Source organism: Puma concolor, chromosome A3, assembly GCF_028749965.1.
Source record: "Puma concolor isolate L17-30 chromosome A3, mPumCon1.1.hap2, whole genome shotgun sequence".
Classification (NCBI taxonomy): Eukaryota; Metazoa; Chordata; class Mammalia; order Carnivora; family Felidae; genus Puma; species Puma concolor.
The window spans coordinates 37,964,639-37,981,833 of NC_141669.1; the positions used below are offsets into that span (position 1 = coordinate 37,964,639).

The 17,195-nt window shown below is 43.7% G+C and overlaps 2 protein-coding genes and 1 pseudogene across 5 annotated transcripts in view; 2 read left to right on the forward strand and 1 right to left on the reverse strand.

The window, feature by feature from the left end:
- The window catches only part of LOC147582377 (uncharacterized), a 35,174-nt gene extending 26,287 nt beyond the window's left edge, over window positions 1-8,887 (reverse strand). The window contains exons 1-5 of one of the 3 annotated variants that reach the window (XM_086700572.1): window positions 8,492-8,887; window positions 5,341-5,485; window positions 4,338-4,426; window positions 4,108-4,232; window positions 154-2,289 (exon numbers count right to left, since the gene is read on the reverse strand). The gene's annotated coding sequence lies outside the window, so the exon portion shown is untranslated. Of the gene's footprint in view, window positions 1-153; window positions 2,290-4,107; window positions 4,238-4,337; window positions 4,427-5,340; window positions 5,486-8,491 lie in introns of those variants that run through there. The other 2 variants (XM_086700573.1, XM_086700574.1) reach the window with 2 other exon arrangements.
- Window positions 4,391-4,915, forward strand: LOC112864311 (large ribosomal subunit protein eL39-like; annotated as a pseudogene).
- Window positions 8,888-8,976: 89 nt separating the features above from the next.
- The window catches only part of TTL (tubulin tyrosine ligase), a 38,519-nt gene continuing 30,300 nt past the window's right edge, over window positions 8,977-17,195 (forward strand). Inside the window, exons 1-2 of one of the 2 annotated variants that reach the window (XM_086700576.1) lie at window positions 8,977-9,319; window positions 12,262-12,340. In XM_086700576.1, coding sequence (XP_086556702.1) covers window positions 9,163-9,319; window positions 12,262-12,340 — 236 coding nt within the window. In that variant the 5' untranslated portion in view covers window positions 8,977-9,162. The remainder of the gene's footprint in view (window positions 9,320-12,261; window positions 12,341-17,195) is intronic. The other variant, XM_086700575.1, reaches the window with a different exon arrangement.

Below are 17,195 nucleotides of genomic sequence, written 5' to 3' on the forward strand. Positions count from 1 at the left end.
CTGAGGATACCATATGGAAATTTCAAGCATCGTATGGGCGAATGGACAAAATTGCAATGCTGAAATGTTTGATCGATAATTCCAAGAGTGTAGCTTCCCACAGAGAACCAACAAGGCGGTGGGGGAGAGGGGACGATGAAGGTTTTTGCTTACCTTTCTGAGATGATACTTCCCACTCTCTAAGGCAAACAGTAGACCACTGAATTCACTCTAGATGTAAGGAATCCAGTTTTTTGTCTTTTGTTTTTAACCAGCAGCAGGAATCTATTTACATCCACGCGACAGTTCAAGACCGTGGCACCGCCCAGCAACTGTTAGCTGACTCTGTTACTGACGTCACAGGCAGGATTGCTGACAAACATCATAATTTATACATGGAGCTATGGAAGATCTGCTGTTTCTGCAGTATTTAAAGTCATGCTTATTCAAAAGAATAAGAACTAGACTAAACTATGAGGAAAAGTGAACTGTTCTAATCAATCCAGTCATAAAAATAAGATTCAACTTTGAGTCTTCAGGCAGTTTTGTTGTGGGGAATGAAAAGGAAATCTGGCACCAGGGCTAATGAAAGGCAGACAATGAATCATTGAGCAGTTTAATTAACTTGGCTTCTTTCTAGTTCCCTCGTGTGGGTTTTCACAAGGGTTTGTTGAGGGAATATTCTGGCAGTTTCTTGAGAACACTAAAAGGAATGGGGCTTAAGCTACAGGAAAAATAGACTTTAATTCATATTAGGTGTGTACTGTGTTTCAGATGTTTTCCACACATCAACTCACTTATTCCATGGAACAACTTAATTGTTACGAAAAGTTTCACTTCATTAGTGAGGAAGCTGAAGACTGGGGTGTATGAATGGTGCCAAATCTTTGAGAATGATTTCCTATTCAGATTATTAGCCATCCCCGGACTTTCAGTAAATTTCTAAAGATTACAGTGTCTGAGTTGTGTCTGGTCAAGAAAACAGAAATGACTCTAGGTATTTAAAATGGAGGGAATCTGGGGTTGCCTGAGTGGCTCAATTGGTTAAGTGTCCGACCTCAGCTCAGGTCATGATCTCACAGTTTGTGAGTTTGAGCCCTGCGTCAGGCTCTGTCTCGAAGCTCTGGAGCCTGGAACCTGTTCTAGATTCTGTGTCTCCCTCTCTCTCTGCCCCCCATCCCCATTCATGCTCTGTCTTTCTCTCTCTCTCTCTCTCTCTCTCAAAAATATTTTTTTCTCTCTATTAAAAATTTTTTGTAAATGGAGGGAATTTGGTTCAAGGAATTAATTACAAAAATGTTGGGAAGGATAGTGATTGAGGCACGATTTCTGGTAACAGTTGAGTGAAGAGACTGTCAAATTCTCTTCCCTAGAAGCAACTGGAAATATGGGATGGAACTGCCCTAAAACAACCATTTCAACACCCTGGAAACTGACCAAATGCATACAACAATCCAAGGTGTGTTTATGCTTGAGTACTTGCTGGACTTTGTGAAGCTCTATGGAGTTCTACTATGGGGCTGACTCCACCTATGCCATCAACATGGGGCTCTACGAGGGAGGGAAGTCCATGAGGACCAGCAGCTTCTCTATTGCCTTCTCTATTGCCAAACTGGCTCACCCAGTTTGGAGCAATGGGTGAAGACACCCAGGATCGTTGTCAGTGAAAGTGATTTCCCAGAGGCAGGAGAGTCTGTCTATTACAAGACATACTATCCTTCAGCCTATAGGGGAATGGCACTGGATGGTAATTCAAATCAACAGAAAGCAGTGAAAAATTTCTATACAGTTACTTACATAAGGAATTATCAAAACCATACATGCATTTTTTCTCTTAACAGATTTAAAAATATAAGATTATGTAAAATAACAATTATAACACTATATTGTTGGGTTTACAAGAATAAAAGCATGAAGGAGGGGATGGAGAATAGAACTACATTAAAGCAAATTTTCATTATTTTACCAGGATTAAATTAGTACTGAGCTGAAGCAAAGTTTTTTTTTAAGATGCACATTATAATCCCAAAAGCAAATGCCAAGAAAATAACTTTAAAAAATACTTAAAGTAGGGATGCCTGGCCTTCTCAGTCGGTGGAGCATGTGACTCTTGATCTTGAGATCATAGGTTCACGCTCCACATTGGGTGCAGAGATTACTTTTAACAAAATCTTTTTACAAAAATACTAAAAGTAATCAACAATGAATTAAAATTGCATACTAAGGGCAGCTGGCTGGCTTAGTCAGTAGAGCATGCGACTCTTGATCTCAGGGCCATGAGTTCAAGTCCCATGTTGGGCATGGAGCCTACTTAAAAAAAAAAAATAATGAAAACATTATTTAACATAAAAGACGGCAATCAAGGAGAAAATAGAAAACAAATAGCAAAATGACAAATGTATAACTAAATCAATAATCATATTAAATCTGAATTCTCTAAACACCCTAATCAAAACACAGACATCGACAAACTGCATAAAAAAGCAAAACCCAATTCTATCTATAAGAGATACAACCTTGATTCAAAACACAAATAGGTAGAACATAAAGTGATGGGAACAAGCTATCCCTTGCAAAAAGGAACCAAAAGACAGCAAGAGTGCTGTGCTGGGTTGAACAGTGTTCTTCCAAATTTCATCTCTACTGAGAACCTGTGAAAGCAACTTTATTTAGTAATATGTTTTTTGAAGGATGTAATCAAGTTAAAGATAAGGTCATACTAGATGTGAGTAGGCCCTAATTCAATGACTGATATCCTTATAAGAGGAGAGAAATTTGGACAGGGAGACAGGATGCCATGCAATGATGGAGACAGAGATTGCAGTGATGTATCTATCAGCCAGAAGCACCAGGGATTACTGACAACTACCAGATGCTAGGAAGAGACAGAGAAGGATTCTTCCCTAGAGCCTTGAGAGAAAGCATGCCCCTGATGACACCTTAATTTCAGACTTCTAGCCTCAGAACTGTAAGAGAATCAATTTCTGTTGTTTTAAGCTACCCAATTTGTTAGCAGCCCTATAAAAAAAATGAGGGTTGCTGGAGTGGCCCAGTTGGTTAAGCATGGGACTTCAGCGCAGGTCATGATCTCATGGTTCATAAGTTTGAGCCCCACATTGGGTCAGCTCGAGCCCCACTTTGGGTGAACCCCGCTCCTCTCTCTCTCTCTGCCCTTTGTGGGACTCTCTCTCTCTCTCTCTCTGCCCCTTCCTCACTTGTGCCCTCTCTCTTTCTAAAAAAAAAGGAAGAAATAAAAAAAGAAAGAAGGAAAGAAAGGGAAAGAAAGGGAAAGAAAGAAAAGAAAGAAAAGGAAAGAAAGAAAGAAAGAAAGAAAGAAAGAAAGAAAGAAAGAAAGAAAGAAAGAAAGAAAGAAAGAAATGAATACAAGGGCACCTGGATGGCTTAGCTGGTTAAGCGTCTGACTTCAGCTCAGGTCATGATCTTCTCACGGTTTGTGGGTTCGGGCCACACGTTGGACTCTGTGCTAACAGCTCAGAGCCTGGAGCCTGCTTCAGATTCTGTGTCTCCCTCTCTCTGCCCTTCCTTGCTCATGCTCTCTGTCTCTCTCTCTCTCAAAAATAAAATAAACGTTAGAAAAAAATTGGGAAATCCTTGAATATTTAAAAATTGAACAACACACTAATAAATGGCCTATAGATCAAAGAAGAAATCACAAGGGAACTTAGAAAATTGTCTGAATTTAAATAACATGAAAACACAGCAGATCAAAATGTACTGGATACAGCTAAAGCAGTAGTTAGTGGGAAATGTATAGCTTTAAAATCCATAAAAGGAAAAAAAATCAGGAAATTAGAATTCATGGAAATTTAAAACTTTTGCACTACAAAAGACATCATTAAAATTGAAAAGATAGGGGCGCCTGGGTGGCTCAGTCGGTTAAGCGGCCGACTTCGGCTCAGGTCATGATCTCGCGGTCTGTGAGTTCGAGCCCCGCGTCGGGCTCTGTGTTGACAGCTCAGAGCCTGGAGCCTGTTTCGGATTCTGTGTCTCCCTCTCTCTGACCCTCCCCCGTTCATGCTCTGCCTCTCTCTGTCTCAAAAATAAATAAACGTTAAAAAAAAAAATTAAAATTGAAAAGATAAACCACAGACTGAGAGAAATATTTACCAATCATATATCTGGTGAAAGAATTCTTGAGGTGTCTGGGTGGTTCAGTTGGTTACATGTCCAACTCTTGATTTCAGCTCAGGTCATGATCTCATGGTTCATGGGTTCATGCTCCACATAGGGTTCTGTGCTGACAGTGTGGAGCCTTCTTGTGATTCCCTCTCTCCCTGCACCACCCCCCGCCAAATAAATAAATGAACATTAAAAAAAAAAAAAAAAAGAATTCTTACTTCTCTCTCCTTTTCTCAGCCATTGTGCTGTGTGTGGTTGACCTTTCTTTGCCATGTCGTCTCACAAGATGTTCAGGATCAAACAATTCCTGGCCAAGAAACAAAAGCAAAATCATCCCACTCCTCATGGATTCAGATGAAAACTGGCAATAAAATCAGGTACAACTCCAAGAGGAGGCACTGGAGAAGAACCAAGCTGGGTCTATAAGGGATCGCACGTGAGGTGGCAAACATATTTATGCTGCATGAAAGTTACGCCCTCAGATCCTATCACTCTGTAAACATCACTACTACTTGAACAATGGATATGTTTTATCGGGGAAATGATTTTTCTCTCTTACATGCTTCTGCACCAGTAGGTTAGTTCAACAATACATATGTGAGACCTTCTGTTTGGGGGGAAAAAAAAAGAATTCTTACAAGTCAACAATAAGAAGACAACCCAGTTAAAAGTGGGCATAAGATTTAATAGACTTAAATAGATTCAATAAACTTTTCACCAAAGAAAGTACACAAAAGGCAAGTAAAAAGATGCTCAACAACAACATAATCATCAGAGAAATGCAAATTAAAGGCATGAGACACCGCTACATAGACAGCTTAATGGCTGTCAAGGATGCAGAGAAACTGAGATCCTTGTGCATTGCAGGTGGGAATGTAAAATGGTAGGCTTCCTTTGGAAAACAGTTTGGCAGTGTCTTAAGAAGTTAAACATAAATTTACCATTTTACACACAGCAATTTATTTCTTAGGAATCTACCCAAGCTGGATCTACCCAAGGTTGTTTCAGCTAGGCTGCAACCAGTAATCTAGACAGGCTGGCAAGTGATCTGCCTGCAGGAGCAGGGGCCTGGTTTTTGGAGCAGAGGCTTGGAAGTGAAATGAGAATTTCAGCAGGATCGCTGAGAAAACAGAAGAGTCACTCCTTTGCTCTACTCTAGGGCTGGGAGCTCTATGAAGAGGTAGTCTTTCCCTTTCAGTAGAGCCATCAGGGGGCACTTACATGGTCTTTCCAGCTTTGGGAGGACACCAGGCAACACAGCCCAAAGAAGGGTAGGATTCACCCTGAGGAGCACTGCAGGCTGGTGAACCACAGAGGAGGCTTGGTGAGGCTTGGCATGAGAAGGAAAGCATCCTCTCAGGAATATCTGAGGGGAAGAGAATTTCATAAGCCTCAGGAGTTATGTAAGTGAGGGAATGAACTAGCAAAACCTTGATGTTATCCTTAGTGATACCCCAGGTCACGTGAGCTTTAGGGATAAACTGGGTAAGGCAGATGTAGCCTTTGGCCTTTCCTCTGGTCAATACAGATGGGACTCAGTTTCCTTCCGCTGTGGATCCATTTCAAAACTCATTTCTTCTAAGAAATTTTCCCTGATGCGTCTCCGCTCTCTCAAATGCCTCTAGTATTCCTGCCTCCTTAGCACCATTAGTTATTATAGTTCTGTTGGAGGGGAAAATTTTTCTTATATTTATTGATATTTTATTTGATTAAGTTTATTTTTATTTAATTAAGTTGGTTATTCACAGGCCCGTTACTCTATGTGCAAACTCTGAGCACACATCATGCTGTAGCAACATGACCCAGGCAAAAAGAGAGTATGTGCTCCAGCAGAAGCCTCTGGATGGGAGGCACGGGCATCACCTCACGGTCACTGACACCCTGTGGCTCTAGGTTTCGCAATGTCCTTTGAATGCAACTCACTGAGTTATTTTTCTATTTTTCCTATTTTCCTTTATCTCTGTGTGGGAGCTACTGCATTCATCCAGGAAGAACAGGAAATAGAGGAGAAAATGACTCCAGTGCCACATGGACATGAGCAGCTTCCTCCTACATGTTGAGATGTGAGTGTTTCTACAAGGTATTCCTGTCCCCACAACTGTCACTCCAACTCAGAATTCTAGAAACTGTAGGAATATTTGCTCCTCTAGTTAAATTCCTCTAACTAGCATCCAGAAAAAAAATGTAAGCTTCCCCAGGAACAGAGCTCTGTGAAGGCAGGGACTTTGTCTTATGTCCTCTGTGCCTTGAACATTGCCTGGAACAAGAATGTGTTAAATGCAGGTTTTCTAGACCAGAAAGGTATGAGTGGCATGCCTCTTCAGGGAGGGGTGTTGAAAGGCTTCCATTGAAAAGGGAAGCAGTCTTACCTTGCTAAAGAGCAACTAAGACCTAAGTCTAAAGAAATAGTAAGTCCTATTTTATTTAGCACAACTGTGAGACAGAAAATGCTAGCTAATTAAAGGTTTTGATTAATAAGGACTTTATGATCCATCTGGTACATGGTTCATCAGCTTTGGAAGGGCTAATGCACACTTCACATTAAAACTCCATCTAACACACTTTCACTTGACCTTGATGATGATCAGGGTATTTCAAAGACTTTGGCTGAAGTAGTGTGGTAAATGTGGTAAGAGAGACACAATGGGGAGACTTAATTAAAAGGCTGTGACTTTGAAATTGAGAATGCTGTCTTCAATGAGCCATTGCAGTCTGTGATGTATGGAGAGATGTGATGAATGCTGTGTTTCAGAAAGATTAATTCGGTGATGATGTTCAGGGAAGATTGGAGAGGGAAAGGGGCTGAAGCAAGAAGAGCAGCTAGAAGACAGGTGTAGTACCCAAAGCATGAAGTGAGTGTCGTAACGTTAGAGACAATGAGTGAAAAACAATTTTGAGTTGTTTGGTGTCCAAGTATAGGACACAAAGAGAAGGGAGAGGGGAAAGTGTAGTTGAGGATTTTGAAGCTTGTTTCTTAGGAGTATGACCCTCAGGCCCTTCTAAGAAAAGTCCTTGATTTAGAGGCTCCAAGTCTGGCTAGCCAGGTCCTCCCTATGGATGAGACTTTTGTGAGGTCAAAGGGATATGGCCACCCAAAGACGGTTACCCTCCCACTTTCCAGAATATGCTAGGTACCTGAGAACCAGAATTCACTGTCTAAATAGCCCAGCTCTTGTCCTGAACCTGCACTGGCTTCTTCCCTGGGTCTATTGTCCCAAGGGTCAATGGCATTGCTGTGCACCCCTAGGACCAAGCAGTGGCCAAAATGTAGCTGTTTGTGGGAGGTGCTGGGTGAGTGGATGGAGCCTGAATTTCCTGGATGTAGCGTCCCCATGCATGTGTGCATGGCCCTTCGTGGTGCAGGATGGAGTCAAGGAAGGTAAGAAACGGGTGGGCCATGGTCAGAGGGCAGGGCCATCTCTTCCAGTATTTCCTACTTTTGGCATTGAACTTCCATGAATCTGAGCATTTAAAAAATCTTGGCCTTTCAGGTCATCCTTATCAATATATATTTGTAAGGTGGGAAGATAAGACATTTTATCTAGCAGCTTATTGGCATGGTTTATAACTTTAAAATATTTAGACATATGGTAGACATATAGACATATGGCTTCCATTTGTACTCTTGTCCTACAACTGTAGATGTGGCCTTGCTTTTTAGCCCAACATATTCTTTATTTATAAAGTGTCTTTGTAGGACACTTCTACAAATCTCTCTTGCTGAGAGTTTACCTATTGAATTGTACCTTAAAATAGCTAGTTCAGTTTTTTGTTAACCAGCTTCCCAGTTTTTAAAATTATTAATATGTAATTCCTCGTGTAGCCTAAATATGGGTCCTCTGTCTGATAGGTATGTATACACATACACACACACCAGACATCATATCCTATTCTGTGGCTTTCCTTTTGATTCTCTGGATGGTGTCTTTGGATAAATAAAAGTTATTTTTAAGGTTGTCAATTCATCCCTTTTTTTCCTTTACTCCTAAAGATTTTTATGTTCTCTTTAAGATCTTTACCTAGAATAAGATCATAAGATTTTCTCTCTTTTTTAAGATTTTCTCCCGTTTTCTTTTAAAAGCTTTCTTGCTTTACTTTCACATCTACATGCATCAGATCACAATGAATCTGCAACTGCTTTTGTGAGTGGCAGAGGTCAAGATTAATTTTGTTTTCCAAATGTATATCCATTGACCCAGCTTCATTTATTGAAAAGTCCATCCTTTTTCCCTTTGTACTGCAAAGGAACCTTTGAACCTTTATTATGAACCAAGTGACTACATGTATCAATAGATAGATAGCGTTCCTTTGGTCTGTTTGTCTCTCCTGTGCCCAAACCGTACTCTCTTAATTACCACAGCTTTGTACTTACTTAAATACTGTAACTTTTATAGGTCTTGACATCTGCTAGTGTTGTGTTCCAACTTTCTTCTTCAAGATTGCTTTAGTTATTCTCGGACCTTTGCATTTCTGTATAAATTTTAGAGCTGCCTTGTCCATTTACATTCCGCAGACTTGGGACTGTGCCTTGGAACTTTTCAATTTTACCCATAAAACGTCCCTTCGCAACAGTGGGTGGAAGAGCCGCAGCGACGCGCGCAGAAAGGGATCCTCCGCCGGTACCGCCCCCTGGATGGGACCCGGGACTCAGGGGCACGCGCCCAGTCTCCGGTGTCCCCACGCTGCGCCAAGGCCGCGCTCGCCCCCGCCAGCCCCCGGGCGGCCCCCAACCGGGTCCGAGACGCGCTGCGGAGCCGGGGCGCACGAGTCCTCCACCCCCCGGCCCAGGAGGGGGCGGCCGCGCGGCATCACGGGGCGGAGGCGGGGCCGCGCCGGCAGGTGGGCGCGGCCTCCGGGCTGACGCGCGGGCGCCGGGGCGCAGCGCCGCCGGGACCCTAGTGGCGCGGGGAGCCGGCGCGGCGGCGGCGGCGGCGGGGGCCGGGACGCGGCGGGCGCCCGGGCGGGTTCCGCGCTGAGCCGCCACCTCGGCCGGCTGGTCTTTGCGGCGGCTGCCCGGGCGGCCCGGGCGCACGGCCCTTCGCCATGTATACCTTCGTGGTGCGCGACGAGAACAGCAGCGTCTACGCCGAGGTCTCGCGGCTGCTGCTCGCCACCGGCCACTGGAAGAGGCTCAGGCGAGACAACCCCAGGTTCAACCTGATGCTGGGCGAGAGGAACCGGCTGCCCTTCGGGAGATTGGGTGAGCGCTTCCCCCTCCCCGCCCTCCCGCTCCTCCCACGGCCCGTTAGCAGCAGCGCTTTTGTCTTAAGGTCATATATCTTCCCCTGCGTCGTTCCCCGGGCAGAGAAAAAATGGATCCATAAAGGTCTAAACCCACCGCTTTGCATGCCTTCCCGTTCCCGAAATCGGATTCGTGGCCGCCGCTGCCTGTGGACAATGGCTGGTGCCTGCAGCCCGGGGGGTTGGGGGGGGGGGGCGTCGGCCGCGCGCTCCCGCACTGCCCCGGCCCGACGCCCCCAAATCGCGCAGGGCCGCGGGGCAGAGCTGGGGCGGGGCAAGGCCCCGCTGAGCCGGCGTCGGACCTCCAGCTGAAGTCCTCTTGCGAATTTTCTGCGCTGAGGATTTCACCGTGACTGGTGTTGACGCGGGAGGGATCCTTGTGTGTGTTGAAAACCCTGCGGATTCAGCTATCCGAAGGCTCAGATCAACTGGGGATTTGGAAAAGACCTCTGGGTTCCCAAAGCAGGAGCTGCAGAAGTGAGCCAAGCTCGGGCCAGGGCGGAAGGAAGGGTGACTGATTTAGACCTTTCCTGAGGTTCCCCGAAGTATGTGTTTTCACAGTTGTGTGTTGAATGCAGATTTTGCATGACACTGGCTGCACCCTGCGTCCCACTTCTCTGCCCTGCTCACCCCGAGAGAGTTACCTTCACTCCCATGGTCGATGCCAGCTTGGCATCATGTCTACATCCATATCCACATCCTCGCCTATAGGGAGGGGCACGGGAAAGGAGAAGACCGGCAGCTCCCTTCTAGATGACGTAATCCACAAGTTGTGCAGATCACTTCAACTTACATCCCATTGACCTGAACCGTCTCGTGGCCTCTCCTCACTGCGCAGTCATCCTGGAGATGCAGCCTCTGTTCCTTGCCAAAATTCTCCCGGGGCGGGGACCAAACAGATTTGCCAAAGACGGAAGAGGAGGATCGATAATGAGGAAAAGTCATCTCTGTCTTAAAGGGCAGTCCAAAGAGAGCGGTGTTCTGTGTCCAGCAGAGGACATAGTTTTTAGAAAAGAGGTGTGGTCAGAGGGTAGAGAGGCTGAATGAGCAGACTGAAAATAGGCCATTTGGAACTCACTGGCTACTTCCATAGAGCCTTTGGGCGGGGGGTGTGTACAGTTGTAATGATTTCAGGAATGAAGGGTGTTGTAGCATAGGCTTATCGAAATTTTTTCTTTGGAATGCACTTTTTACTGTTACACAAATTTAGGATGTATGATGAGGACTCCATGGAGGGACTGATTCCAACCCCCAGCAATCTTGGAATACAGGGAATGTGCCTGGAGATTCCCTTTTGTTAAACTGTCTCTCCAGGAAGCCCTCAGCAAAGAGAATACCTTCCCTGAAGGAAGAACTACTTATAGTTGAGAACATATATTTCCTTCTTGCTCTGTCCACATCCCTGCCTGCCTGACTTACCTTCCTCTATAGACTGGGCAGTGCCTGGCTGTAAAAGCTTAGGGGGAAATCCTAATATTCAAAACTGGCAAAAATGTCTCTGTTGGGGCTGAAGCAGGGGTGGTTTTGCATTGCTGTGGTGCTCAGGACTGGGGGGAAGGCCAGAAACTTACAGGGTCCAAATCCTAAACAGGTACCACAAAGTCAACAGATGGTAAGAAAACATTTGGTTTTTATGGAAAAGAAAACAGCATCACACAAGCAAAATGGTTATATGTCTTCACTGTTAGGGATGTTTAGTTTTTGCTTCAGTGCATTGTGTGAAACCCAAGGAGATGGCTTATAGAGCCAGATAAAGTCTCAGGAATGCTCTTGCCGTGGGGATGAGAAGGTAGGCGCAGGTGTGAGGCAGGTTCATCTGTCCCAGGGAGACAGTGAGAGCAAGTTAGTACCTAAATATTTTTATTTGATTATATGCTGTTCTCAGATGTATCCTTTTTACCTCTGGCATCTTCTACTCAGACTCCCTTTGTTTGGTTTTACTTTTATTTTTGTTGCTGGAAATTGAATGCATTTTGTTAGGAATTTAAACAAATATTAAGGCTTTTGTTTTTGTTGGTATCCTCTCTGCTCTGTTTTATGGAGGAGGGGACATGCGGTAGGATTCATTGAAAATGAGTTTCTCTGTGGGAGATATACAGAAGAAAGTCTTCAGGGCTTCTGATTTTATAGACATGGCTTCTCTACTATCTTCCTTCACCTCTTGTGCCTCTCCCAGAAGCTCACAGAGTTAGACATGCTTGAAGACAGTACTATCCTAGTCCTAGTGCTTCTTTGGTGGCTATAGAAAGCAAGGTTAGGGGTGCCAAGGCGTCACTGTTGAAGTCCCACTGTGCTTGGGGTGCCTGGGTGGCTCAGTCAGTTAAGCATCTGACTTCAGCTCAGGTCATGATCTCACGTTCATGGGTTCGACCCCCACGTCAGGCTCTGTGCTGACAGCTCAGAGCCTGAAGCCTGCTTCGGATTCTATGTCTCCTTTCTCTCTCTCTCTCTGCCCCTCCCCAGCTCACGCTCTGTCTCTCTTCCACAAATAGATAAATATTTTTAAAGTGTAAAAAAAAATAAAGTCCTACTATGCAGAGACTACTAAGTCCCTATGTGTGAAGCCAAGAGTGGGGTTTGGGGAGGATCAAAGAGAGGTGAAATAGAAAATACCCTTCCGCCCTAAGAAGAAAAAACAAAGGCAGCAGTGGTGTTCGGCAGACCTAGGATATTAGTATCTTTAATATCCACTCTGGGGAGGGGGAGGGTTTCTGGTTCCATGCTGTGGGAGGGGGTACAGGTGCAGGGCAATGGAATTGTTCCATTTCCACCAACCAGTCTTGAAATGAGAGAAGGAAAAGCTGGGCATGACACAGCTGTTCTCTCTTCTGCATGCTGGTGCTGACATTGTCGTTTCCCACCTGTCCTCTTTCCCTTCTGAGCCTCCTCTTTCCTTTATAGGTCACGAGCCTGGGCTGATGCAGTTGGTGAATTACTACAGGGGGGCTGACAAACTGTGTCGCAAAGCTTCTTTAGTGAAGTAAGTGTTGAAGATTCATTTTCAGTCTATTACATAAATGTTTTCAGCTTTCATCCTGAAGCCCTTTAGCAAAAATGTGGGATTTTTTTTTCTGGACAAAAATACTTTTTTCTAAAAAGCCAGAGTTCCGGAGTATCCTCCATGCTACTTTGATTACAGTCTAAAACTTTGCTGTTTGCACCTGATAAATCCTGTCTCTTAGGTGAGGCTCCCTAGAAGCAGAACGGGAGGCCCAGGTTTCTTATGTGGTGGGTGACTAATGGCAGGGGGGTGGAGGGATGGAGGTGAAGGCTCTTGGGAGAAACTCATCCAGAAGCAAGGCGGGGGGCCAGACAGCAGGGGAGGAAGCCAAGCAAAGACACGGTTTCAGCTGAAGTCTCTCCTCAGCCTGACTCCATGGAGCTCGGGAATAAATGGTACCTCCGAACTGAGACGAGGAGGACCTGGCTTCTGTCCTCTAATACCAGTCAGCCACTGGCTGTTAGGGGAAGTGGAGAATGTAGCTTCCCCTCCATTTCTGGACAGGGGCTAGACCCTGCAGAAGAGGCATACATGAGCTCTTCGCAGCCAGCTCATAGCAGCCAGGGGTCCCAGAAAGGACACCCAGGCAGGGTATAGCAGTATCTGCTATACTGCCCACCTCCAAGCAGTGGGGTTATGGCTAGGTGTCATAAGAATGGTCCCATAAGGTAGGGGGAAACAGTATTATACAGGGATTAAGGGGGAGGATTAGCAGCTTGGGTTTTAATCCCAGCTCTCCCTCTCATTAGCTTGGGTGTATTTCCTCATCCCCCCAGGCCTCAGAATCTACCTCACAAGGTGGCTGTGAGGATTAGCTAAGGCGACACATGTAACGTATATGGCACAGTGGTAGTAAGTACCGGACTCTGTGCCTTGGTTTCTCCTTCTGTAAATAAAATGGGGATAATAGTAACCACCTCAGGGTCGTTGTAAGAATTACTTGAGTTCATTTATGCGCTGGCTTTGAATAATGTCTGTCTCATAGTTCACACTACATAAGTAAAAGCTCTTACTACTGTTATTATGCCTGTCACTGCTATTGTTATCATTTCAGTAGGAAAGAACTGGGTAGTGCCCCCCAATCAGAGTTGTAATGAGTCTCCACTATTCTTTCCATGAAGACTAGTGAACATGCGTGTGTAGCCTAACAAATCCTTTAGGGAGGAAGACACTGGAAGATATGACTCAACGCAAATGCTCTTTTCCCCACCCACATTTCACTCTGGGCCCTATCTGTTTACTAAGTTGAGTGTTCATGGCATTAGCTTCCCCTTTTTGTCCACACTCATTGGCCCCAGTAACTTATATATCCAGTTTTGTCTGTGATGGATTTTCATGATTCACCATCCACCCCTAAAGGTGAGTGAAGCTTTCTGAATTCTTATTTATTACGTATTTACATGTTTAGAACACAAAAGATTGTTTCACCAGAGCTAAGAGTAGAAGTGGGACATGATTATTTATCCAGATCATTCATTTAAAAAAATTTTTTAAGGTTTATTCAATCTTTTTTCTACTATGACTTTTTTCTTTATCTGAGGATAAAGGGAGAATTTAGCTTTCAGAAGTATGAACAGAGGATGTTGTAAAAATTATGTACGTAACATTCTACATATTTGCATAGTTATAATGAAGTGGCATGACCACGTGACTGGGGTCCTGATCGGGTCTGAGTAGGTATCTAGATCTCTGTGACCCTGGACAACACCGCTCTAAATCCCAGTGACCCATCTGTCAGTGTGGATGGGGATGATTATACTTGTTCTTTGCCCCTCTGTGACGTGTGACATGGTCTGTGATGACACCTTGTAAATGGTGACATGGTTTATGCAGGCTGGGGGTTGTCATTATCCTCATAAGCTTCCTTCATTCTCTTAGGTGGCTGGCAAGGGATTGTAGTAGTTCCAGGAAGCGATGGTTCCCTTTGTCATTTTGTCTCTCTCCATAATTTTGTATGGCTTTGGAGGGCTCCAAAGAGTAAAAAATGTAATTTCCTCAGTTTAATGTAGGGCAGAATGGCAACTCGTAGAGGATAACTGGGTTGCCCATTGCCATAGCGGTTAATGTCGCTACACGTTGTGCAGTTCCAGTCTGTACAAATGAACCTATGGGCCATGTGACTGGGCATCCCTCACAGGGCTTCCTAGAGTCTCGATAGTGTTCTCCACTGGACCCTTGACAGCAAGTGCCTTCCTCCTGTTACTTCAGGGACTTTGACAAATTCATCAACACCCTGTGGCTGTAGTCTCACAGCCCTGAGTGGCTTTTCTCTCTGACCTAGGTTGAAGGCTTTCTTTTTCTCCTGTGAAGTTTTTCCCCTAATATGTATAAATGAGCCTCCATTTGTGATTTCCTTCTAAATGGGTTTCTGAGGGAATGGAACAATTGCAAAGGATGCTGTCCAGCAGAAACAGAATGCCAGCCACATGTGTAATTTTAAATTTCCTAGTAGCCACATTAAAATAAATACAAAGAAATAGGTGCAATATATTTTACTTTTTTTAATTGTTAAAATATTTTTATTACAAACTCTATAAATTAATCGTTTTGGTAAAGTTCTTTAATAATTTAAAATCCTTGGGGCGCCTGGGTGGCGCAGTCGGTTAAGCGTCCGACTTCAGCCAGGTCACGATCTCGCGGTCCGTGAGTTCGAGCCCCACGTCAGGCTCTGGGCTGATGGCTCAGAGCCTGGAGCCTGTTTCCGATTCTGTGTCTCCCTCTCTCTCTGCCCCTCCCCCGTTCATGCTCTGTCTCTCTCTGTCCCAAAAATAAATAAACGTTGAAAAAAAAAATAAAAATAAAAAAAAAAATAAAATCCTTGCTATCCACAGAAATCTATTTGTGTTTTCTACTACTCTCCCTTGAATCCTAACTTTAAACTTGTTTTTATTGGGTTTGGGTATATGTACCATGGTAACATTATGAAATGTTTGGTCCAGGGGCGCCTGGGTGGCTCAGTCGGTTAAGCGGCCGATTTCGGCTCAGGTCATGATCTCGCGGTCCGTGGGTTCGAGCCCCGCATCGGGCTCTGTGCTGACAGCTCAGAGCCTGGAGCCTGTTTCGGATTCTGTGTCTCCCTCTCTCTGACCCTCCCCCATTCGTGCTCTGTCTCTCTCTGTCTCAAAAATAAACGTTAAAAAAAAAATTTTTTTAAATGAAATGTTTGGTCCATTGTAGAAGCTTGTGTTGACCTTTTTCTATTTAAACAATTGTTTCAAAAGCTGAGCCTGAAAATATTTTATACACTACAGCAAAAATCACTGCATTTAGAATTGATGTTACAGCAAATGATCATAGTTTCTCTTTTTTAAGCCAAAATGGAATGTCGGTTTCCTAATTCCTTCATAGTTCCTTCTATCAGATGGTAGATGGAATAATAATTACACAACAACGTATTTCTGACTTCTCCAGCTATTTTATTTGTAAATATAAACACTCTTCGTTCCTTTTTCTTGATATTTTTAGCTGTTATAAGGAGGTCAGTATTGAGAACAGGTTGGCATTGGACAAATTTTCTTTTTACCTCCTGGTCGAAAAACATTTGAGAGGAAGAATTTTATTTATTTATTTAAAAAAAATTTTTTTAACGTTTTTATTTTATTTTTGAGACAGAGACAGAGCATGAACGGGGGAGGGTCAGAGAGAGAGGGAGACACAGAATCTGAAGCAGGCTCCAGGCTCTGAGCTGTCAGCACAGAGCCCGACGCGGGGCTCGAACCCACGGATCATGAGATTGTGACCTGAGCCGAAGTCGGACGCTTAACCGACTGAGCCACCCAGGCGCCCCTGAGAGGAAGAATTTTAAAGATTAAATCCATTATTTCATACTCGTTGAAGCAGTTCTTACTGTAGCTTATGAGTTGATTGAGTCAACCCTGGGAAATCCTGAATATTTCTTCTCGCTTTTATGGAACAATGAATTCTGTTCTCTGCCGGAACTGAATGAGTGTGGTGAGGCGATGGCAGGGGGCTGGTTGGCCACAACAAGCTTCAAATGAAAACCTGTCTTGCTAGACTGACTGAAGTCCTTGGAGACCTGGCCTTGCTGATTCCAAATTTGACTTGATTAATTTCCTCAAGGTGATCAGTTCTTTGGTGATAGATTAATATTTTACTTTAATAATATATTTTGTTTAACCAGAAAAATCCAAAATAATCAGTTTGATATGTTATTAATATAAAAACAATTAATGAGATATTTTATAGATTTTGTTCTCTTTCTGAGTCTTCAAACTCTGGTATAAGTTCACATTTTTGGAACATCTTAATCCAGACACTAAATTTTCATCTAAAACCCTTGCTCTGTATTTAGATTTCATGAACATTTATGGTTGAAATGTTGATTTACATACTCAAGTTGTTCCCACGTAAAGTTTTTCAGTAACTCAATGAAAAATCATTTTCCTTTCATAGTTGCAGACACATTGGCAAAACTGGTTCATATTTTTAGAAGAATGACTTGAGTTTTCAGAACTATATCTAAGTTAAATAAATTCATCAACTCTTATGTCAACACGTATTATTAACATCTAATTCAAAAGAGATATTGAATAAAGTGAAAAGAAATTCTAAATTGAGCAATGTCAACAAAGGGTTCTTAAAACTTTTCTTTAGTTTTTGTAGCCAATTTGCATAATGCTGTCTATTTCAATTTAAATCTTCTACATACTGAGTCATGCTCTTTTTAAATGTTTATTTCTTTATTTTGAGAGAGAGAGAAATAGAGAAAGCATGTGCACATGCGCCCATGCACAAGTTGGGGAAGGGCAGAGAGAGCGAGAGAATCCCAAGCAGGCTCCATGCTGTCAAGCGCTGTGCCTGAAGCAGGGCTTGA